At 37.9% G+C, this 25,734-nt stretch overlaps 1 protein-coding gene across 4 annotated transcripts in view; it reads left to right on the top strand.

Moving 5' to 3' along the window:
* Nucleotides 1-25,734, top strand: part of ZNF385B (zinc finger protein 385B) — a 171,940-nt gene that overhangs the window by 10,186 nt on the left and 136,020 nt on the right. For 3 of the 4 annotated variants that reach the window (XM_062005086.1, XM_062005084.1, XM_062005085.1), the window contains exon 2: nt 19,985-20,287. In XM_062005086.1, the coding sequence (XP_061861070.1) occupies nt 19,987-20,287 (301 nt within the window). In that variant the 5' untranslated portion in view covers nt 19,985-19,986. Of the gene's footprint in view, nt 1-19,984; nt 20,288-25,734 lie in introns of those variants that run through there. The other variant, XM_062005095.1, reaches the window with a different exon arrangement.

Genomic DNA, 25,734 nt, shown 5'->3' with positions numbered 1-25,734 from the left:
TCCCCTTACCTCTTCTTGTCTTAATTCATATTCTTTAACTTCAGGATTATGTTATTCATCAATCAAAAACTGGCCTTCCCATTACTTGCCTATTCAGCTTGTTGAGCTTTTCTACCCATTTTCCTTGAGATGAGAGGATTTATTTTCCAATAGCATGCGTTACTTGCTTGCTCTCCTTCAGTAAACAACAGCTGTGCTTCCTTCATTTGCTGTTTCTGCCAGAAATTGTCCTACCTCTTCTTCCTTCACTGCATGAGGTTCTTTTGGAAAAGCCTTCTGAGGCTCACGTTACTTCTTAACATCTAGACAGTAAGAGGTGATTTCCTTCATCCAGAGGGAAGCAGTTAGTTAAGAAAAGATTAGCTCGTGCTTGTTTCCGACTACCTCTTATAGCACAGAGGATGCTCCACTCTGCTAGTCAACTGTCAACTCAAATTACTTAATTCCGGATTCTTAATAATTTAAGTGGTCTAAATGTGTCTTTTGGAGTGGGAAAGGCAGAAGAATCAGGAGTATCACAGAAATTAACTGGCTTTAGCCTTGTTCTTTTGATCTCCAGAAATCAATTTGTTTCTGTTTTGGGAAGTTGCTGTCAGTAATTGCTGGGCAGAGCCATCTGAAATACAGGAGTGGAATGAGAGATCCTTTTTATTTTACTGTGCAGCTGCATAGTTTAAATTCAAGAATTATCACCTTCTGACAAGTGTGCAGTAACGTTATAGGTATACATGTTTCTAGCATGTGTGTGTGAGACATACACATTTAATTCTGAATCTGTTTTCGTCAGGCATTTCCTACATATTCTGGGAACTGTCCATTCTTTATTCAGTCAGTCATTCTATCTCTATGGAGCCATAATGGCTAGAGCCTTTGCCTCTTCCCCCCGCCCCCGCTGCCTTCCCCTCTGAAGCGAAGTTTGGACTTTCTGCTATTAATCTTCAAAGAGCTATGTGGAACCTTTGCAATTTATATGATACTGTATACATGAAAGCTATTACCTGCTCCCATGATGAGACACACGATTTCTGACATATATTTTACAGTTCAGAGAGCACAGTGTTTTGCTATTGAAAGTTATTTATTTGTTAAGGATTATTAAGCATTATGAAGGATTTGTAGAATTTACAAGTTCTTCAAATTTCTCATCACTTTCTCATATTAATAAATATTTCTTCACTGCTTGTGGACTTTATAGTCTTTTCTGGAACCAACAATATTTGTGAAAGCTGGTCTAGGACTTTTTTAGATAGCTAGGAAAATAGATAACAACATTGCCTTCTTCCAGTGTCCTCCAAGCACTGGGAGCAGGTCTAATTGTGCAAGTGGGCTGTGTGGGTCATTGTTGTGTTTGAATCTTTGGCTTCTGGGCATTGGACACTCAAAATTTGTAAATGTTAGTAGAAGAGAAACTGTGACTTGCTGTGTTACAACTGCAGTTTATGCTTACTTCGTGGCTGCTGTTAATGGAAATACAGGATTCAAGGGACTACACAGTCTTCTGAGATTATAGCAAAGGTTGAGAAATTAGTGAAAAACAAAGGTTACTGCTCTTGGAAAGGTAGACCAGTCCTCTTAAACTCTTGTATTTGGTGGTGTATTAGCGAGTAATTCCAGAAAGGGAATCATAGAAGGCTTCCCAGCACTCCTGGGAAATCTCAAACGAGTTTTAATTTCTGCTGGACCTTTCAAAGAGATTATTTTGTGATACATAATAAGGATCTTGCTCAAAGTAGAGGGAACATCAAAGGAGATATGTCTAGAATGGAGTAAGGAGTATACATGCCACTCACTGACTAATCCTGGAAGGACTCGCTCATAGATGAGCAAATTTCACAATCCCTCTTGTGTCCTGTGTGCTGCTATATAAGATAATCTGCCTCCCTCCTCTCAAATCTGGATGGAGGCCTTTTAAAGGTTTATGTGTCAGTCTTGTGTCTCAGTTGCAAAACAGAATTCTGGTAATGGGAGTGGTTCCTGGCTCTCTGTGTTTTAGCTCATTCATTGGTATGAGGTAGGCTGAGGTCACCTACTGAGAGCAGCTCTGCATGTGAATGAGGAGACTATAAAAAAATGGACTTTGTATTTCTATTTTGAATCATCAACTAGGAAGGAGCTTTGATATGAAATACAAGGACCTGTGCTGAGATGTTGTAAGCAAACGTTTAGATTTGCATAAGGTAATAGCTACAGATGCTGTGAAGATCACCTATCATTTTAGTTTTTCTTTGGGAATGTTTTATCCAGTTCTGAATAGGCTCATCCTGGCTTAACCTGGGATGTGAGCCATTACATTTTACAAGGTGATATGCTTTATAGGGAGCTGAGATTTTAGCTATGCTTTTTACTAGGTAAGCAATACATATGTGCATGAATTAGTGACTATAATAAGGTAACACTGATAATATCTTTATGTACAAAGATGTTTGCATACTTGCTGTCACCATGAGATTATTACTGAACTTTTCCATTGTTCTTGTTTCTGACTCTGGCATTTTTCAAGGCACAGATACAGTGATGTACCTGGCTCCAGCCATGCAAATATATTTACATTTGTGGGTCTCTCCTAGGGAGATTGTTGCATGCTCACTGATCCACCTGTGCTGAAGCATTTGTGAGATCAGAGCCTAAGCATATTACTGTTAAATGTAATTAGATGTTAGACTCGCATTGTACTGCAATTTATTCCAAGTGTCACTCAAGATTAACTGAAGAGGAGAAATGATTGAGGACACTTTACTGCTAAATCCTTGGAAAACAATTCCAAAGAGGCAGACTTTAAAAATTGAGAAATAGGGACTGTGGGTCATTGCCATGTGTAACTCCTTGCTGAACAATGAGTTTAAAAATGTTTCTCCATGTTTACTTTTCCCTACTTCCCTACTTTTAATGATTTTTTTTCCCCTGTGAAATAATGTGATCAAAACCTAGTATCTAAGAATTGGTGTATTGATTATTTGCTGCTCATTTTGTGTATCTGACTGGTGCTTTGATAAATCTTTCTTCTTTGTCTATACAAGAAATTTGAAATGAGTATCTAAAAGGCAAGGTCAGTATGATACAATCAAATATTTCCCAAGTCGAATGAAATATTCTATTAAAATGGCAAACAGTGAATGCCATACTGGCACTGTTTAGGCTCCCTATGTTTTAGGAACCTTAGGATTAGTGTTTATCTGTCCCATAAAGGATACAAATCATTTAGATTAGAAGTAATCTGATTGTATTGAAGTACAAATTATAGCACAAAGGCCATTCAAGTGGGTTAAGTGACCAGGGTTGGTAAACACCATATGACTGCTGATTGGTCGATGAAAGAGTATTAACTGAAAGATAATGATGGATTTTAATCCAAATCTCTAAAGCACAACAGCTGTAGTTCCCAAATGAGTTCACTCTCCCACAGAGTTTTAGGACACTGATTTATTTGTTCCCAGCTATTCCTCTTGCAGAAGAATTAATCTGAAAAAATAATTCATTATTCCAGTATAGAATATAGGTATTTTACACAGCTTTCTGTGGATTAGATTTCTATTCTGCTTTCAGTAACTGAGTTGACTGTGGTTTTTATGCACATTGGAGGAATTGCAGTTTTTATTTCAGTGTTCTGTGGTATGCAAGGGTAAATTGTTAGTGTGATTTGATTTTGAAAAATCAGATGTTCTTCCTTGTTCATGTGTTTTAAGTAGACTTCATGCTCTATTGATAAGTATTTTAAAAAAAAGGGCAAACTGAATAACTAGTAATCCATATGAACTTGTTTCCAGAATCCTTACTGATACTAATGCCTAAGAATGGCAAGTAAATGCTTATCACTGATAATAATAAATTACAGGAATCTGTGTAGCATGCTTTACTTCAGAGGGTCTATACGTATTTTTAAAATGTGAATTGCATCATGTAATGGTGAGTTCTGTGTGAGAAGTGGGAGCTGTTTAGGAGTACAACGTAACATTGTTTAGTATGGGAAATAAAAAAATTAGGCAGGCTGTATTTATTAATGGCCTCAGTGTTGGGGCTGTTATACTTCTAATTTTTTTCTTTGGTTGCTGTTCAGTAAGAACTTTGCAAAGTTTCAGGTTATCTCTTAATTTCCCCCCTCTCTCCCCTAAATTTGTGCTTACCGTGAAATACGCATGCTCATTAAAGGTATCAGACTGCAAAAGGAAATTAATTTGATTTTGTGGTTTCCTGGTCCATCTGTTTGTTTGGTTTGGAAAGATCAACAATAGAACAGATGAAGTGGTCCTAAATTATTGTTGCTGTCTGAGCAGACACAGAAAAAGAATGGTTAGTCTTTTAAAATGCTACCATTGCATTTTATCTGTATTTGTATGTAAAAAAATGTGTGTGATTTAACCATTCCTTTCTTGTTATTCAGGATTTATTCAGATAATCTAGGTAAGATATGCCCCCATAGCAGGAGCAGGCTTTAGATCAGCTTCTATATTATACCTACAGGTTGTTTTAAGAGCGAAAATGGAGTCATTAGTACCTAAGCCATGTTCTGTCCTTTTGATGTAGACACACTTACACACCTTACAGCTTTTGACATTTTGAATGTGATTAATGCATATGTGATTAGCTTTGTGAATGTTTTTGATCAGTGGAGTTTCTGGTGCTGGGCAAACTCAATGGTGGACATGATTTTGCTCCCCTTCTTTGTATGCTCCAGTTGCCTTTGGGAATTTTTACAGTATGAGGAATTTAAGGCTAGGCCACAACTATGCAGTGACAAACTCAATAAAATAAAAATGGGCACTGTTCTATGACTTCCCCATAGAATTTGTCATGATGCAATGTGAACCTTGAATATCTTTTCAGGTTAAGGGTTCCAGGTTGATATTGTTGCACTGTGGCTGAAGGTTCTGCTATAGCACCCATAGGTGCACAGAGTTATGTAGCCCTTAAGATGCTTCTTTATCACCTTTTTTCCTCTTTTCTTGTGGGTTTTTTTGGTTTGGTTTTTTTTTGTTTGTTTGTTTGTTTTGTTTTTAAGAAGAGATTTTTCTGATGTCAAAATGGGAGAGTAGGGATTAGGATACAGCCCCACTTCCTAAAAATATTTGTTAATCATCTCTAGCACAGCTACAATTGCCACTTGAGCCATGCCCCATTTCAAAACATGAGCAGGATTGAGAAGACTTTTTGCAGTATGAGCCTGCTTCGTGATGGGACTCTGAATTAAAGACCTTATTGGTTAAAAGTGTTTGAAGCCAAAGCTGCTCCCTCACTTAACTTCTTAGTGGCAATTTTGATTTCTGCTCTAATTTGTGGAAAAGTCTTTCAATGTTGAAGACAAACAAAAAAACCCTTTGAAAGTTGCTTCTGTAAAATTTAGAGTTCTGAAGTTTTCAGTTTTTCCATTTGTGATGTTTGACAGTGCTGAAACAGATGCTCATGATTCTATTTCTGAAAATAACATTTTGACTAAGTTATTATTTTCTAGAGACAACTTTGGCTGCAAAACAGGATTTTCCAAGTGCAAGTAAAAATGTAAGTGGAAAACTCGCAGCTGTATGAATTTGGAAATTTCTTCTGGAAACTAAGTCCTTCACATCCCTTCCTTTGCAAGGATATCGTGTGAGATCTCTGAACTCCAGTTGCTTTCGCATGTGGTTTCCTGTGGCAGATGAGAGTCTGTTTCTGGTGACAGCTGAACTGGACTTTCCTTGTTCATGTCTTAGCTAAGGACCAATTAAATATTTAAAACCAATAAAGTGACATTTAATTGACAGTTGAGGTTACTGATTGAATTCACCATTTAGTGTAAATTCAATAAATTACAATAGCTGAGAACTCTCACTGATACTTGCCTGTTATTTAATTGCTATACCTAATAAAACATGATTAAATTATCAATAATACGCAAAACATTTTTTAAAGCATTTTGTTAAATGAACTAGTGATGCCTAACCTTCCTACTTTTTAGGGGTAAGGAAGCCTTAATGTCGCAATCTGCAAAACTGCAGCTCCTCATCTGGAGTTCAAGGAGCTGGTTTGATGAATGCTGATGTAGAGGAGTTCAGACTGACGTGGGTTCAGAGAGGTGTTTTTGTCAGGGAAAAGAAGACCATGTTTTTCTATGGGAAGGTTTTCTTGGCCTTGGTAATGAACGCTAAGGGAAGGTGGAGGTTGTGGGAACATGAGGGAAGAGGAAACACCTGGGTTCTGATGTGTTCATGGACTGCATACACTGGGGAAAGAGAAACTTTAAACCAACAGCTCATGTTGACCCAGAAAAAGTTACTAGAGGTCACCCTGGAAAACCTTTATTGGCCAAACACAGGTCTGATTGTCAGAGCTTTGTCCTGGCTGAGGTGGTTTTTTTTTAAGTCTCGTGTTTCTTACAGTGATAAAGCATAGCAGCAGTACCTGACTTGAGCAAGTGCATGGCTGAGAGAACATCAACGCTGCTGCCTAGCTGCGAGAAATATTCTTAGCTCAGAACATTCAAAAACCTTGTTGGTCCTGGAAGAAAATTGAAATTGGTTTCTCTTTAATTCCTTGCTAGTTTTTTAGCCTTTAGGGTTCATATTTTCCAGTCATCTCTGTGAGGATTAGAGGGATATTTAAAAAGCCAGAGTTCCTAGGGATTTTATGACTGCATGAGCCAGGCTTAAGAAAAATGCTTAATACTGCAAGATATAATTTGTAGAGCCAGCAGCCCTGAACTGATGAGTGGAGTGTCATAGGCAAGAGAGACGTTAGATTGATAAATGAGTTTTTCTGAAATGAACCTTTACAAATGTTTGATGTTTCAAAATGTCCTGACTGTCAACACAGGAGGCATATTCAATCCACTGCCGCTTTTAAGGCAGTGTATTTAAAACTGTGTTTTTAGTAGGAGTTGTGTTCAGTTACCAGATATTCAGCGAAGTATAACTTGAGCACAGGTCAGCTAGGTAAGCTGGTATGAGAGCAATGCCTTCATTCATAAGGGGATCTGCTAGAATAATTGCTTATCACAAGGATGTTTTGCATTGTGAAGTCAACTTGGACATTTAAAAAAAGAATAGCTTTTGTAATTAATAAAATGTTTAGGAAGTTCAAAAACTACCAAATATTTTGAAGGAATGTGGCAGCTTGAACAAGAGATGGAAATGTAATGAAGTAAGATATAAAAGCTTTACTGCAGTCCTAAAGTTGCAAAAGGCTTTGAAAAGAGAATGACCAGAGAGAAATAACTCATGGGAGTAAAATGGACTTCTGAAGGATAGCTTCAGCTGTAAATGCTAAAGTAAAAGCTGCTGCTTCTCTGCCTAAGAAGTTTCAAGTGCAAAAAATATATATTCTGCTCACACTTCCATCTTTCCGGGGGTTATATTTATTCAGAGGAGATTAATGGCCAATTTTCAGTGTGACTGCCTTCATCTGAAGTTTATCCCTTCGCAAAATGATGTTTTTACTTTTTATGGGAGCAATATGCATGAATTTCTGTGAAGACTGCAGATTCATAGTTGTAAAATGAAAGGTGGAAAAATGTTTGTCCCTAAGGAGATGCCAGAATTGTGTTCTATGTAGGATGACAGTATAAGGCTAACTGGGACTTGTATAATTTTATTTGTCAGATCTTTTTGTGTTAAATAACTTTACTGTAGTATTGAGTTTTAATTACGTTTCCGATTACATGGACATTTGATAAAGCGTTGTGCTCTGCAGATAGCTGAAACAGGATGCATAGATTAGTATTTGCATTCTCTTCAGCAGAGGAAGCAGTCTGAGGTGATTTAAAGCAACTGATGGTTGTACTAATTAATGTTAATTTAAAGGACAGTAAGGCAACTTTTCATGAGGGCACATGGAGAAACTTGGCCTTGTGCCCCCTCATTGCCTCTGGTGGCTTCGATGGGGGGGAAGGGCATGTACCTTTTCAGATTTTTCTTCTCTTAGATGGCCTCTACTTTTTCTGAAGAAAGTCACTTGGAGATGACTGTTTTATTTTGTTCTTCTGCCTTGCCTCTGCCCCACATGATATGAATGTTGGAGAGAGGTGACACACTGGTGCTGGCTGGAGGCATCTTCCTTCAGCATCTGCTGCTGGACTTGCAGGAAGATCTCTGCTGACACAGCTGTGTTGGTGTGGGCTGTAGCAGCAGGGACTCTTACAGTGTTGGGCCCCTGGAGAGACCTTTGCAACCCCTTTATCTCATTACTGTGCAGTACAGACCTTCATGATCTCTCTTCTTTGTGTCCTGTTTTTCTGATGTTAATCATTTAAAGGCAATTTGGCTGTGTTTTGAAATTCCACTTCCTAAGGGGTAAGCTTAAGCAATACTTCTATTTTTCATCTGTACAGACAGTGATGTAACCTTTACACTTGTGCAAAGGTAACTTCTGGGCCTCAGTGAAAGGTTTTCATGTACCCGGTCATTTAGAAATGTTAAGAAAAAATGCACCGGTGGATGTGTTTTTCTGTTTTCTCTGCTTGCTTTAGATCATTATCAATGTACAAAAAGAGATTTAATTGGAAGATTTAGGAAGAATGTGTAGAATTATTGTATGTAATTTGAATGTTTAATAGCCCCAGATTGAGGAAATTGCTGTATTCTCTGTTAATGATCTATAAATGGATATGACAGATGAAGTGAGAAAGAGTAAGTTTATGTGGTTTGTGAGGCAGGCAAAAGATGTCACATGATTTCTGCTTTGTAATTTAGTTTTCTCTCCTCTATGTGTATATACTATGACAGCAGATGAGAAGGAGGATGAGAAGAGTCTATGGAGATATAGGGGTAAGAAAAGAGCTGGGGCTGTGCAAGAAATCATAGGATGGAGAACAGCTGTCAAAATGACAGCAGTTGAGGGACGCCAGGAAAGGAGGCAGAAAAAACATCCTGTCAGCAAGAAAGAAAAATTCTAAAATTTCTTCAGGCCAAAGAAACCATGGAATTCTGCAGAATTTGATCTTGTTTCTTGTGGGCTGTATGTGCCTTTGTCCACCAATGACAGTGAGAATCCTTTGCTGCTCTCAGGGTGTTAGAAGTGGGCCCATCAGCATATTGTACCACGTTCTTGATTTACTGCACGTCTGTTACAGTACAACTTACTCTTCTTTTATTGGGCATTTACAAAGCTATAGCGTTCTGTCCTATCTGATCTAAAATAAACTAACCTAGTAGGTCTCAAAAAGTCTTATAAAGTTGACAGCAGATGGCACATGCTTTTTGTTTAGCCCTGATACACTATCTTGGTGGGTGGTAACTGCCTTAGGACAAAATCAGCATCCCACCAGTCACCATCTGGGATGGCAGATGATATGTAGGACTGTCATGAATAAGCATTCTGATGTTTGTAAATGTCCGAAGGAAGACACTGCTTGTTAGCACAGCAGTTGGTATGCAGTCACCATTGTGAGAAGCTTGCTTTATGCAGTCATCAGCGAAAGCTGAACTGTGTGCCTCAGGTCCATTTCTGCAGTTTGGGTGGATGTAAGGTGATACTTTACATCCTAGGTAAGGTTTTCCACAGTTTGTTCTTTTTGATGGTTAACTTGAATGACCTTTATTTTGTCAGATCTTTAAGCTTTTGTTGTGGTTTTGTGATTATTTGTTTCTTAGGTAGCTTGTTAGAGGTGATTAGATGCATCGTATCAGATCATGCTGATGCTGATACCGAGCACAAATACATAGTATAAAACGTGTCCTTGTTTTAAAACAGTAGTCCAAGTTGATGAATGGAGGGGATGATTTTGACATGACAGTGTAAAATTATTTGCAAAACAACATGCCATAGTTTTATTGAATACACAAGAGCAGAAATGCACGTCTCCTGGCCCTCATCTACTACCATTTTCCCTTCCCTCAGGTGGAGGATGTACAGAGAGAAGTGTGAACCATGAGAATACCGACAGACCACTTCCCTCATCTTCTCTGTTCCTGGGTCTATGCATTATGCTTCTCTTCCAGGCATAAATACATTGAGAAATACTATGCAGACCACTTTTGGTTGGAAGGGTTGCTTGTCATTCATGTGACGGATTCTTTATGTAGAGTATTTTAGATAGTGAATCTGGTCCTGTGGGAGCCTTTGGGTTGTATCAAGTATATACCTCTTTGAAAGGAAGAAATATCTGCATCTGTCATGCAATTTGCTTTATACTGCAGTTAAGACATTAACTGACATTAAGACATGCAGTTAAGATTTGCATTAAAGTGTGTTTTATTTGCACGTAGTTGGCCTATGAATCTCCTGAAATCGATATAAAGCAACGGTTTAATGAAATAGCATCCACTTTAGTGATTTGAGTACCTGAATTGCCTTTTTTTTTACCTCAGTAACTTCAGGATATTTGGTCAGAATATCTTCCAAGACCGTGGGACTTAAAATGTTCAAGCACTTTAGTGCTACTGGAATTACCAATGATTCTTCTGTATGAACGTTTTGGGGTAGGAGGAATATACCATCTGATTCTCTTCAAGTGTTTTTACTTCTGAAGTATTATATACAAATAGTATAATGATATTTTACAAATGAATAACAAAAGGGAAGAAAACGAACAAAACTCCACGGGGATTCTTAATTCAAGTAGTACTTCTCAGATGCAGATTAAAACAAAGGTTAGAGGTATGTTCAAGAGCTTATGAAACTCAAATTAGATTAATGCAGTAGTATGGGTGCACTGGCTGTAATGCAAAGAAACAAGGAGGGCTTGTCTGTCAAATTTGTATAAGGAAGTACCCTCACTCTAACAGACTCTTAATTGAGGGGAAAGCAGGATGGATTATCTGCAGCATGGAAGCACATGAATATGCTATTTCTGTACTGAGGCGTGGAACTTCAGCAAAACGAGTGAAAGGCTACCTCATTCTTTATGAACAGAAATGTGTATTTTAATGTGTGATAAGGTACAAATCGGAATGGCTTTTGGAGGCAGCAGTCACTTAAAGCCTGAGGCAACTGGCAGTTCCAGTTTAGGAGAGGTCTGTGGCTGGGCAGGAGGAATTGGGGAGTGGCTGTATTTTCGACTCTGCCAAAGACCTCTCCAAATTAGTGCCAGCACAATGCTTAGCTGTGGTTCCTTCAGACAAGGAAAATGAGAAATGAAGGGTTACATTCAAGACAATGCCAATTTTAATCTGGTCTATTCCTGCAGGTGACTTCAAACTAGGTGATATACTTGCCTGTACTTATGTTCTGTCACGACTAGTTGGATAATTCTCTCATGGTCATAAATCTTTGTACTATAAAGGAACAATGCTTTTTTTTTTTTTTTCCTGATCCAAAAGAGTTTACATACACCTTGAGAGACTTTTACAGATGACTAATCTGGTACTATCTTTTCAGGAGCATGTTAAGGCTGATGTTCACTGCCATTGATCATCCTTGTGGTTTTGAGCAGAGTTTTCACTTAGAATTCTTAGTGCTGTTAAGCAAGCTGATATGTCTCAATCTCACTCGGTTTCTGAATGTAGCTTGTTCTTTGTTCGTGACCAGATATTCTTTTCACACAGCCCTCAAAGTTTTTGCTCTTGTGTCCAAGTGCTCTTTTGCAGTGTTGCAAGGCTTTATCCTGAATTAATGGTCCCAGTACAACTTATATTCAGCTTCTGATATTGTCAGACTTATGCTATATGAGCAACAGGGCTGTCTGCCTCATTTTCTGTCATGGCTTCTTTTTATGCCCAGGTGAATTCTTGATATTTTTAAGAAAGATAGGAAATGATTTTTGCTTCCTGAGACCAAAGCTTTATGTGCTTCTCAAATGTGATTATGCTCAAGCAAGATAAAGCAACACCTGGGTACAAATACCCTGTGGGAATCTCCCATTATGTCAGTGGGCTTTGATCTTTATTCACACAAGTTCGTATCTAAAACTTTCTTTTATAATTAAATTAGATGCTTCACTAGAAGTATTTTACATCTTATACCAGTACTCCACTTGATTAAAAGCCATTTGCTTTACAGGGGATATGAAATTATCTTAACGTTTTAAGATAGAATTCTAAAACATACCGAAATAATTTGCTTTTAAAAAAACTCATTTTTGTCATCTTTTTATATTGTTGAAGGCAGGTTCAACCAAATTATTTTCCTAATTTTCCTGTTATAAGTTTGTTTTCAGCTCTTGAGTTGTAAAATTTGGTGGAGACATATCTAATTAGTGGTTTATGTTATTCAATGTAGATATTTTTTCCTATTGAGGAATGCAAGAGTTCTTTGATATAAAAGAATACTTGGATACAGTTCTTCAAAAGATTCAAGTGAAAAACCCAGTCTAGCAACTTTGTAGAAGTCTTAGAGATTTAGGAAGTAGACTTAGAAAATTCTTAAAGACAATATGATTCAATTTATTTTATTAAATTAGTAAGTGAGAGTCCTCTAGTCACAAGGAAGCAGATTGGGAAAAGAGATGAAATAGGGAATACACTTAAGAAAACTCACTTTGTTCATTTCTGCTTTGAAATACTTTTTTTTTTTTACTCTACTTTTTGTGAAGTTGCTATTAAAAAGACTTGTACTCTTCACATATTTAACCTTTTAAAAGCATCTCATCTATTTTTTGAAATTATTATTTTTTACTGACTACTTGGCCTTTTTGTCGTACGAGATGTTTAATCCTGGCTATGCGCAACAAATAACTCCTTTAAGCCTGTCTATATTGTTGTGGGCTTTTTCCTCCTTCCTGGCTGTTGCTTTAGAATTCCAGAATATTCAGGATTTACATCTTTGATATCAGACAAAGGTTCCTGGATGAAAGAAGATGTAAATATGACCTGGTACTGACATTCAGTGATGTTTGATATTCCATGGACTCTTTTTGTTTATGAGGACACTCAAACACAAAGAATGGACTATGTGTGGTACCTGGGTGAATGTGTTGCAGGTAACTACAGTGCCACCCTTGGTATTATCTGGAATGTTGAATGGATTTATTCAACAGACCTCTTGATGGAGAAAGCTAAGGGAGCCAAGTAGCTGTTTTCCTAGCAGGTCTATTCTTTTGATAGTTGTTCATGTGGTAGAGAAGGACAGAAGTCTAAGATGACATACACAACTGTATCCTGGACAATTTGGGCATCTAGATGTTTCTCTAAAATTAGAGCACTTAAACTACTGAAGTTAACTGAAGGTAAGTAGTGGCTTAATGGCAGAGGCCCAAGTTGAAAGCATCAACTTGTCAAATGATTTAACAAGCAAAATCATGTTATGATGATGTCTACTCTGCCCCATTAAGGCCACATCTTGAGTACTGAGTCCAGTTCTGGTCTGCACAGTTCAAGAGAGACAGGGAACTTCTAAAGAGAGTTCAGTGGACGGCTACTACAATGATGAGGGGACTGGAGCATCTCTCTTACGAAGAACGGCTGAGAGACCTGGGGCTATTTCACCTGGAGAAGACTGAGATGGGACCTCATCAGTGTTCATAAATACCTAAAGGGCAAACGTCAAGAGGATGAGGCAAGTCTTTTCTTCTGTAGTGCCCAGTGACAGGGCAAGAGATAATGGGTACTAGCTGGAACACAGCAAGTTCCACTTGAACACAAGGAAGAAGTGAGGGAGCCCTGGCACAGGCTGACCAGGGAGGTGGTGAAGTCTCCTTCTCTGGAGGTTTTCAAAACCTGCCTGGACATGTTTCAGTGTGATTTGAATGAGGGGAACCTGCTTTAGCAGGGGAATTGGACTAAATGTTTTCTAGAGGTCCCTTCTAACCGCTACCATTCTGTGATAATGGTGAAAATGATCTGTTCTTACTGAAGCACAATCCAAGATAGCTGTCTGGACTCCAAATTTGATTAGAGTTCTTGGCAGCAGTCAGTTATGTTATGTCAGGTGAGGATACATCTCTCTGGCAAATAACTTGATGAGTAAACTTTATAATTAGAGGTTGATATTATTTACTCCAGTTTAGCTGAGCTCACAGTCTAATGTGGTAGGTCTAATTTTAGGTTTCCTTAGTGTGGACAATTTCAAGGCTTGTAAAAAAACCCAAAAATACTAGCTACTTGAATGTTTTCAGTTTTCTGAATTACCTTGTACTGAACAGTTAATGTTTCTGTTGTGAAACAGCCATCTGTTTTTTGTAGTTTAACATTTGAACAAGATTCTCTTTAAATATTTGAAAATGTGTTAGTGAAGAGGCTGTCAGCCACTTGTCATACTACACCACTGAAAACTTTTAATGCACAGGAGCAGCAAGCGGTCTTCCTATTCTTCTTTGCACTGATAAGCCAGCATCAAAATACAGGCTAAAAAATTACTTTGTCTGACTTGGTCAGTGTGCCATCATTGAACCAATTATTCTTAATCTGTGAAAAGGAATAAAAATACATTTACTCTTCTGAACCATTTCGTTTTTACTGTAACTTTGAACTAAAATATTATATATGCTTTGTGACCAGAGATGAAAGAAACAAGGAAGTGTTGATCAGATATGAATAGATGGCTAATAAGTAGTTTGTCAGGTGGAAACATTGCAGAATATGATGCCTCCTTGAGGAATTTCAGAAGAAGATGAAGATGAAACATGGCAGACCTCTGTTTTGATTTGTATTGAAAGGAAGAGGAACACATCTTCTGAAGGGAAACTGATCCCTTAGACATATGGGGGATTTTTCAAGTTTGGCTTCAAAATAGTCTCCAGTGCTTTTTTAACACTGTAGGATACTGTGCACCAGGCATTATGCATATGCTGTTCACCACAGTATCTCAATAGAACTTGTTGCCCAGATGGTGCAAACCATATGCCTCTCGACAGTTTATCTATGTTTGGGAAATACTGTCTAAAAATATAAAAAAGGTCATAACACTTCTCAAAAGCAGTTATAGTGAGTTTTCTTTTAAATGCTGCCTCTAGTAGGCTTCTTTTAAATAATGCTCTGGAGGTATTCAGGCTGCTTGGGTTTTTGGTTGGTTGGTTGCTTTTTTTTTTTTTCCCTTTTGTGTTTCTGTGTGTTTTATGGCAGAGATGAGAAACTATGGAATCATAATTGCCTCAGTGTAAGACCACAGCTCTTGAGGCATGCATGCAGACTTCACTGGTCTATCAGCATATATAACTTTTTCCCCCAATGCCTTGTCTGAGTAAATTATTTTCTAAATGAAACAACATAGAAAGCCAGTTAAATTTTTATTTGTTCCTGTGTCTTTTGTAATTCATTTTACTGTTTCCAAAAGCTAAAGGAGAAAATTCTTTTTGCCAACGTGTTAAGTTGTTAAAATATGTTTTCTATTTTGCTTACCTGGCACAGATCCACAGAGGGATGGCAGTCTAATTACATTTCCAGCGTAGTGGTTCTTTGAAGTGTCAACTAATTAGGAATGGGCATTGCAAGATTTTAGACCAGCACTCAGCAAAAGAATGCTTCATGTAACCATCACTAATTCATTAGGATAACCAAAGCTTATTTCCTTTGAGTAAAGATTTGCACATTCTCACCTACAGCAGTGTACTATATATAATACTTTTTTGTAGCATCTCTGAGTACACAACTCTGTTTAAAAGTAAATTAGCTAAATTGAAAGGCTAATTGCCTTGAGCTTCAAGTACAAAGGATGTCCATGCTTAGATTTCTTTGCCAGCTGCAAGAGGCTGAGAAGATGTGGTTTCAGAAATCCTAACAGGGTATCTCATAACACCTAAGAATTTTAATGTGGTGTCATAAATCACTAATTTATTCTTTCTCCAGTATTACTTGCAGAATCTATTTGGCTATATCAGAGTTCTGTGTACTGGAGAGGAAAAGTGATGGGGAGAGAACTTGTTCAGTCTGGTAGCAGCTCATAAAATGGATATATCTGGTTTGATGCAGAACTTACTTTTGCAAGAGAAAGAAGCAGACCTGCATGTATCTATGAAAGATGAACAGGGCATACAATCATTTTACAGACTTGGATTTTTTCTGAATTATTTCAGCTTTATGTTTTCTAATGTACTTGAATGCTCTTCTTCATTTCCTGCTTATTTTTAAAATTGTTTTCACATTCCCACCTTTCAGTTTTTAATCAGAGTTAGTCCTCTTAAGTCATTGAGTAAATACAACTACAGTGATACAGCACTACCTTTGTAACTTGCATGTCACTACAGTGTGATTCACAGAATTGTGTTCTTTTGTATGGGACATTTGAATTTATGGATATTGTATCAGCTGCCACTGAGACTTGGCTTATACTATGCTGTATCCAGGTAATACTAAAGTGGAAGCTTGCAGATTTGATCTATTGTATTTTCCCTGTATGATAATTTTCATCCTTTTCCCCTTTCAAATAGCTTGTACTCTTTGGTTTTAGTCTTAAAATGTACTTCTAAATACTTCAAAATCCTATCTATAACTATCACTGTAAATTATTTGATTTTGCAGAATATAAAGATCATATAACTTCTCTTTGTTCTCAGTTCACTAACTGTAGTCTCAAGTAGCTGCTTCTGTTACGTGGTAATGTTATCGAGCTATGTGTAAGCCTGAGGAATGAAATGGCCCCATTTCATATCTGTCTCCTGGTGAGTGAGAGTATCATCCAGAATGCTTCAAAATCTGTCTGCAGTGAAAAGCGCTTTTGAAGGAAAAAAAAAATCTCTTGCCAGATGCTTGCTTGCATAAATTTGAGTGACTATGAAATGGAGAGAATAGGAAGAATGCTCAAGTGTTTTGGTTTGTGGGTTGTTTTTTTAAAATTACAATGTAACATATATATACAAGTTTCTTTCATAAGTGCAAAGCATTCAGATAGCTTTATAGAAAAAGATTACATCTTCCAAAATACGTCTGCATTCATGTTGAGATTCTTACAGTGACACCATGCAGAATTGTGCTTGCTCTGTATTTTCTACAGCCAGGATATTTTGGGAGGTGTTTTTAAAGGTGTGTTTTCCTAACTTTAAAGAAGAAAGGAAGGAGACAGAATTTTAAAGACAAAAAGCATCTTTCATGTAATAACCTTTTATATTTTTTTGAACAGACACCACAAAGTAATCAGTTATTAGGTAAAAGCTGTATTCCAGTGGGAAACACGAGCAGGCAGTAAAATCTCAGTGGATGCTTGCCATCAACATTTTCTTCTTAAGCACTTAGAAGAGACAGGCCAAGGCTTTTCAAACACAGACGATTTGTGGTACCAAATGTTCAGGTCTCTGAAATCCCAGGAAGACAGGGGCTGAGACTTCTGCATCGAAGCAGGCAGACTTCTGAGGGCTGGCAGTTTGGTTTCTGACTGCAAGTACAGCTTCTCTCCAGGGTCAGACTAGTCAAAGTATGCTGCTATGTGTCCACCTAAAGCCAAAGTTTAAGATGCTCAATGTAGGTATTTTTTTTTTCAAAGTGCTTTGCATCTGCTGCTCCCAGGACTTGTTAGGAGGTCAGTGCTGCTTATAATCAGGTCACCTTTTAATTTAGATGAAGAACTTTAGACAATCAGGGTTATTTTTAAATGGAAGTTTGTGGTTTTTAATTCTTAAATTAGTAGCAAGAGCTGGCTTTAGGGACTCAATTGTCCTGCGATAATGCAACTGAGACAGTTGTTTCCAGTAAAAGTGAGTTTATAACTACTCTGTTTGTAAAAACAGAAGTAAAGTTTGGACAGTGGATCCTTTTTCTTTGTCTGAAAGTTAATTATCTTTATAGGCCAGCAGCTGGGATGCTGCCTTAGGGTGTAGGTGCAGTGTCTGAGTCCTTTACAGTCAGTTGCTCTTTCTGGCTATGTCCATATTAAAAATATTTTTGGTTATGTCTTTTCAGTGTGCTTTTGAGGCAACTGTTTTGATTTTCCCCATTAACCTGCTTGGTTCATGTATCATCAGTCTCAGCCTTTAACAACAGAAAGATTTTGTTCCTTTAGGTGAAAGTAAACCAAAACATTCAGTGCAGGAGTGTATGTACCTCATGCTGCAGTGATAATGAAACCCCTTTGAAAGGTTCTGGTGTGCTTACAGGTACTCAGGAGCAGCTGTCTGCTTCATCAGTCAGCCCTCTGATCCACACAGAGGATAGTTTCCTAGTAGAGATACTCGCCTCTGCCACTTTTGAATGTATCCAAACCAATTGGGTTCAATAAGATCTAAGATTATTGAAATAATTACTGAATTATTTGCTTTCTGCAGTCAAACTCAGATTTGTGACAAGCTAGGCTTTCTAAAGTGTTACCTATTTTATTATTAAATAATTACATTTGCATATTCATAGCGTCTAAACCAATGTAATATAAAAATATTTTTGTTTAAAACCTTTTTACTTCAGGGAATAAAAATTACAACCACCCTGTTGAAATATACAGAAAACAAAGGGAGGAAGGGAAATTATTTATGGTTTAGAAAAATAGACTGCAAAGTAACAAGTACAAAAGCTCTAAGCAGATTAAATTTTCAGATGAAAACGTCATCTAAGCTCAGCTGAGTCGAGGATCTTGGTTGCTTGCCTTGAAATATGATACTTTTGCTTAAATGATTTAGTGTGACAGTGTCTAGCCTAGGTTTTCAGGATCACTCGTATTTTGCTTTCAAAAGCAACTACATACCTGGATCCTACAGTTATTTTTTGTTTTGTTTTAATATTTGATGAGAGGTATATTTTAATGTATCATTTCTACTAGTTTTTAATTTGAGGATAGAACTGTCGGTTACATGAAGCAGATATATGATGACTCAGTGAACTCTTGTTTATTTAGAATACTTGATGAGTGAATCGTGCTTGAGGAGGAATTTGTACAAATAACATTTTAAGCATGGGCTAGAGTTAAGAATGTGGTTACATACCCCATTCCATCATAAAAATGTCCTTTAAATAACCTATTTATCAAGTTGTTGCCATTTATGTACCTGTGCCAAAGAAAAAAACAGGATTTCCCCTAGTAATATACTTGCCTGGATAATAAGAGGAATATTCTAATGTTGCTTGTGAATGCTACACTATTTTGGGGAGGATTGCATTGACTGGTTTTGTGTTTTGTTTTGTGTGTTTGGAGGTGTGATGTCTCTCATTCCTCCTGTCTAGTACAGTGGTAGGTATGCACAAAGATCTGTGCTGCTCCAGTTCCTTCGCTGAAAAAAAGGGACCTTGCATTTGAAGCCTTTCTGCCTCTGAAAGCTGAATACAGGTGCAGTCTTGCCTGGACAGAGCTCTTTCGCACAGTTCCCAGAGCCTGCCTTTGACTGATACAGAGTATTTGTGTGGCAGTGGGAAAGAATAAAGTGGAAACAGCAAGTTGTTTAGCCAAGAAAACAGAAATATTTTCCATTTGAATTACCTTCTCCCTTCTTTACTACTGTTTTAGCAGCATAACTTCATAAAATAGACCCCCCTGCCCTGATATATAAAACTGTTCTTTCTGTGGCTTGTTTCATTTATTGTGATGAGGTTTTTATTCTCTAGGGACAAGTGCATATTTCAAGCTCTTGGATTGTCCAGGGCCACTCATTTACTGTGTATTTGTGGAGCTCCCACAATACTAACTTCTAGCTGGCATTTCTGTGTGTAATAGTTTTAATTGTGAAGGCATCGACAGACTGCTATAGACAATAGCTTAATACTTGGTTTGAAGACTGAAGATTTGGGTGCATATAAAAGTGGAAAACATTCATTAGTCTCACTTGAACAGTCCACTCTCTTCCAGTGTTTCAGTAACGTTTCTTGCCGGCATGCTTTTTGTTGAATAATTGTATGTAGGGCAGTAAGTAGTGCTATGGACACTGGAAAATAAAAAGGCCTGTCACCAGTGGTTAGTGAGGCAAAGGAAATATATTTGACAATCTTAATCTCTGGTAGAGTTGATATAATAAACCTGCTTTAAAATAGAGAGCTGGCAGAACAAAATAATGTGTTGTCGTTGTGCACAGACTATGATATATTGCTCACTTACTATTTCTGAGCTCTCTGGTGTGCCACAAATGCATATATTTCTCTATGAAGTGAATTTCTCTGTATTTTGGAACCTTATTTGTTGGAAATGATCTTTGGATCATGTTGCATAGCCTTTTAAAAAAAAGAAAATGATTATTTAGTCATAAGCATTATTAGTTGGCTTCTAGTAACAATTTTGTCTGTTCGCTTTGTAGGTATGAAGCGTCCATTAAGCCCTGACCATGTCTTTGAAGGTGGGATTATGAATCAACCAGGTGTTCTACAGGGCTTTGAAGAAAAAGGACCGAGGAACGAGAGACAGGATTATCAACTAAGCAAGGAAAAAAAGAAGATACTGTTTTCTTTCTGTGAAGTGTGCAATATACAGTTGAACTCTGCAGCACAAGCTCAAGTTCATTACAATGGAAAGTCTCACCTGAAAAGAGTGAAGCAGCTAAATAATGGAAAACTCCCTACAAGTACAGCTCCTGGCACTTTGTTTGCAAGTACAAGCACAGGTACATGATTAATATGAAATGTTAGATTTTGGTCAAGAGATCTGAGGAAACTTTTAAGCTCTATCTTCCCCAGCCAAAATAACCATTACACATATCTAGATTAATACCAGTAGTTAACAATATTTTGTCATGTTCAGAATTATCACTGTATTTCTTTTCCTGTGAAGCCAGCTTGTATTAAGGTAATATTGTATTAGTGCAGGATTAATGGCTGTGTTGGGCCTTATGTAGTTGAGATATGGTCTATTTAAAAGTAGCTGTCATGGTTTCAAGTAGTTATCTGCTTTTGTTCCCCACAAAAAGTTCTATAAGGATGCTACGGTTACAAGAGAAACTTTTAGAAGAAATGTACTGATGGGAAGAGGAGGAGGGGAGCTGGCATTTACAGGCCTGGCCCTTTCATCATTTCTGCTTTCAGTGGTCTGAGTTTCCCTCATTGAAGTGAGAAGTACTTTGAAGTAATAGTTTTTAACTTACTGGGGGGAAGAAAAAAGGTCACAAATGCTTGGGCAGAGTTCTGTTTAGCATATGTAATGTAAAAGTGCAAAGCATGTAATGTGCTGCTTTTTTTTGGTTGAGTTTTTCATTTCAGTGTTAGCTCGTAGCTGTTCCGAGAAAAATATGCTGCTTCTCTATGCGTATGAGAAAGTGAACAAGTGTTCTTGCTAATTGAATTTGACTTCTCTTGAAGTTCATGGTATTGCTTTGTTTGGTTTAGAACCAAGTAGTGTGAGGGTATCTGTGTGCTGATAAAGAACATTTGAAATATTTGCCCTGTTTGTTTTCTGTTGCTTTTTGTTAGCTGAACCCCTGCTCTGATGTCTTTGTGGTCATTCCTAAGTGTCACAGCTTATGCTCTAGCTGGCAATATTTTGTTTGCTGGAACACATACTTTGGGGTTACTGTATGGCTTAGGAGTTAAAATTCATGTTTCTCTGTGCTTTGTTCACTTACCTCTGTTATAGACTACATCCTATAATCTATAGGATGGTCTGTCTCGTGCATGTTGAAATATGCGTTTCGTTATCATAGCTGAAGGGATGTTGGTTTCATAGTAAAGAAATGTCTCATGTAGGCAGTTTATTATTACTGTTGCATAGATAATTTAATATATTGCTTAAGAGCCAGTAGGAGTGCAAGATTTACTGAAAAGTAGTTCCTAAAGAACATTTTTCCAGAAATAAGCAGAAATCAATTTTCTCATAAATTGACATTATTCAGGCTCAGTTCTATCTAATCCATGCCCTCTGGAGTGTTATTACCCCTTGTAGTGGGAGTCTGCCTTTCCCATTTCTTTGGCTAACACTGTAAACAGAATTAATTATGCAGATGGTAAGAGAACAATTATGTTCATCTCACTTCACCAGTGAACAGACTTTATTCCATGTGTGAAGGAAGCAAAGAACCTCTCTCATATTTCATTTTTATAACTACATCCCCTTCTAATGAACTGGGTAGGGAACAGTTCATCACACCTCAGGAAGTTTTCAGCAAAGGTTCCTGCTAATCTGTGGTTAGAGTTTTCTTTTGTTTTCATAAAATGAAAGTGAAATTAACAACAGTTGTGTTGGAAGTCAAGGTGACTGTAAAATTTACATGACTAAATATTCATTGACAGTAAAGAGACTAGGTTTACAGACCTGCCAGAACTGTCTTGATCCTGTGTGACAGAACTAATCTGTGCACCATCACTGCGTCTAGCCTCCTTGGCTCTTGGTGGACTTTTTTCCAAAACGGGATGAAAACAAGGAGTCATGAGACATATTTTCATATTCATCCTCTTCCGAGGTCCTCTCTGTAATGTGTGGCTTAGGGTTGCTATAAAGCATCCACTTGTGACCTCCACAGTTGACATTCACTGTGTTTTACAACCATTTACGACTAATTAACTATTGTTTTACAACAATTTGTTGCTAGTAATTTTCAGTAGTAGGTAATGGTCCTTGTACCACTATTGAAAAGTCTACTAAGATTTTGTTAACTGTGGAATTCCAGGTCTTGTTAATAATATTTAACAATGTATAGATGAAGGGGTTTTATGTACTTAAAGTCTAAATATCTTTCTTGGGATAACTGTAATAGAATCTCAAAAAGTATTTAGCAACATTTTTCAAAAATGCCTACTCTGCTTCTGTAGCCTCTTGTTATTAGCCTCTTCCACTCTGTTACTGAAATCCAGAAGCTAATTTTGCTGTTGTACCCATACTTGCAATTTCAGTTCCTTCACAGCAAGTGAAATTGCATAGAGAATAAAGCTTACAGGTGCTTTTCTTTGTATCAACCAAGTCAAGAAATCAACTGACTAAATTAGAAGGCTTGGAGTGATTTAACTCCTCATTTTCTTTAGACTGGTGTTAAAAATTGTGTGTATGAAGAAAACAATATTCTACTGGAAAAGTATATCGCAGATGTTGTTTGAGCCGTTGCTATTACCTGTGTTGGTGATTGTTCCTTCCCAGCCATACCCATCCTGTCTTAAGCTGAGGCTGAAGTCTGTCAGTGATACCATGCCTAAGGGCCAGCCTTACCTGTGTGCCAGGCAGGGCTGTTGTGCAGACAGGCTTCTGACAGAGGGAAGGAATGAAAATAAGAAAGCGTATTTGCTTCTGCAGCTCGGATCAGAAATTCTTTTCCTGTTTATAGGAAATAACTGAAATAAAGGGTAATTTCTTGCAGCCTTGGGGAAATCCGTTTTGGGGCAGGCCTGTTCAAAAAGCAGTGTGCCATGCTGGGGCCTGAGGCAGCGATAGCCGTGGGTGAGGTCACAGCTCTTCCTCGTACCTGAACTCCCCCACCCCCCGCCACCTGGAAAGCGTTATGTGCTCTTCAAAGCGGGGGGCACTCCGTTGAGATACGGCCGGACCACGTGTGAGATGAGGCCGCTGGCTTGCGCATCGGAGCAGGTAACAGCTCGGGGGACACAGCGGAGGCCGCCAGGTGGCACTGCAGGCCGGGCCATGGCAGGAGCGCGCCGCGACACTACCTCCCCCTCCCTCGGCGTCGGGAGTCTTGGTTGTGAAACAAGCTGTCTGCAGGCAGAAGAGCGAGCCATTTGTTCCGGTACGCTGTGACCGGATTGAGGGAGTCACTTCATTATATTCCTCCCAGGTCCCCTTGGGAGACGACTCCGATTTTGCTCCACGAATTTTCATTGCTTCTTCCCTGGGTTTGGCATCTCGTGCTGACTCTCGGATTCCCCCTCCGCTGACCTCGTGCGAGCGTGGGGACAGTGGGTGTAGTCTTAGGAGTGAGCGTACTAGAAATACCTGTCAATTTCCTGAGACATGGTCAATACACAATTGTGTGATCTGACTCACAACAATGACAGGGATTTGTTAAACTTGAAAAATAAGTGCATAAATAACTAGAGTTCTGTTGTGTCCCTAACGTAAGTTGGGTCACAGAAAGGTCTTGGTAATGCTAGTTCAAGGGAGAAGGTAAAACAGCAGTCTTGGATGTGGGAGGAGAACAAGGGAATATGGAGAAGGCACAGTTTCTTCTCTTTTGGCAAGAGAGATTGGAACTGCTTTGCCTAAATATTAAGTTGGAAGTCTAAGGATCCTTTCAACTTAATGGAGGCAGGGATGCTTGCAACTAAAGTGCTCAGAATGATACTTCTGTGGATTATATAGTTAAAGTTGGCTAAATGTCCAGAGTTACTAAGCGTGAATAGTGTTTTCAGCTATGTCAAGTGAAAAGGACCTTCTTAAACATCTAATTTAAGTTAATAATTAGTTTTCTAAGCATTTGACATTTTCTTCTTCTCAAAAAGTAAAACTGACTATTGGTAGATGTTGAGAAATTATTCTGAAAATATTACAGCTGTTCTTAAATCCACATGTCCACCTTTGGCCTGGTGCATGGGAGAAAGACTTACTTTTAAATGAAATTGAAGAAATTGTCAGGTGACTACATCAATGCTGGACTAAACAATGTTTGTTATAACAGAAGGAAACTGCAGTGCATTACTTGGATTTCAATGGAGTCATTCCTTAGTTTTTAATTGTCAAAAGGATCTAATCTTAAATGGAAATCTTTGTATGTAGCTTTGAATCCTTAGGTGGGACAGGGCTAGCTGTCTGACAGATAGCTTAGTTGCCATCTAAGACTGCTTTGTGCCAACTTACTGGAGAACAGAAATTTTGTTTAAGCCTCTTGATTTGGGTCCTCAAATTCCTTATCAATGTTTGTCCTTCATTTTGCTACAAAAAGAGCAAGGCTAATCTGACTTTTATTACAGACGATCTTTATGAATTATTCTGTCATGTGCTAAGAGAAATGCTAAGCAGCAACCAAAAGTATCTTGAATAAGTTTGTGGACCGAGTCCTACTCAATCCAAGCATTCATAGAGATAGAATTGGTGTGTAAGAAGAGGAGGATAGTAGAAAGTATTGTAAGCTTACTTGTTCTTGTGTTATGCCAAAACCTTTTTTGGACTTACAGAAGGTCAGCCCATCTTCTACCCTTCCTCATCTACTGCCTACAGCTCAATCTTTGGGAAAGCAGTTTGACAAAAGCTTCTGCTGTGGGGGCACAAAGTGGAACAACACCTCGGGGCTTTCTCCTTCTGTCCCCTACCCCGTGTGCAAGGGCGGTTGCTCTCTGTTTGATAATTGTATTTTGCTACTCTATTTGGAAAAGATTAGACTCTTTTTGCTAAAGGGAAAGCTATTGCCTTTCTTCAGGATTTTTTTTTTTTTTTTAAGTTCCATTCCTGTAATGCAACTTAGGTAACTGAGCTCTTGAGAAACCTAGAATTTCACTCCTCACTGTAGGGTATGTTGACTTATTCTCTTACTCGTTGCAGTCTTTGGAACAGGATTCGTTTAGTAGGTGGTTCCATATTCTTTTCATTACTTGAGTATTTTCCACAATGTACTTATAGAACATTACATATTTGTCAACATTTTTCTTAAAATATGAAATGCCTTTATGAATTATTGCTGTTTTTCTTTCACAGTAATTATGATAAGCAGCTGTGAAATTAAGGGGATTTTCTATGTTGTTTTGGTGTACTTGATACTCCTTCAAAAATATTGACGGTGAGAGGTAATACGAAGGGATGTGAAAGATGGTTTCTTGTTTGCTAGTAATTCCAAACTGTATCTAACTGTATCATAACTGCATTTGAGTAGCTGCACTGCGAAAGTTTGGGTAACATGAATAAAAAAGAATAATTAGATGATATGTGTACTTCCTAGTAGTCTTAAAGAAAAAAAAAAAGAAAAATTATTGTTTCATTGAGGTTGGTTGTTCTTAAGTTGTTGACAAGTTATATCAGAGCAAAACATCCAATAATTCCTCAATAGAAATGACCTTATTTGAGTTGGCCAAGGTTATCAGACCAATTATTCATCTGTAGCTGCGACTTCACTCTCTTGGAGGCGTTGAGCATGTGACTGACATTTGTAAGCAAACAGTGTATATGTGGCTAGTATGGGAAAAA

This window comes from Colius striatus, chromosome 11 (genome assembly GCF_028858725.1).
Source record: "Colius striatus isolate bColStr4 chromosome 11, bColStr4.1.hap1, whole genome shotgun sequence".
In the NCBI taxonomy this organism is placed as follows: domain Eukaryota; kingdom Metazoa; phylum Chordata; class Aves; order Coliiformes; family Coliidae; genus Colius; species Colius striatus.
This window is presented reverse-complemented; position numbering and strand designations above follow the sequence as displayed.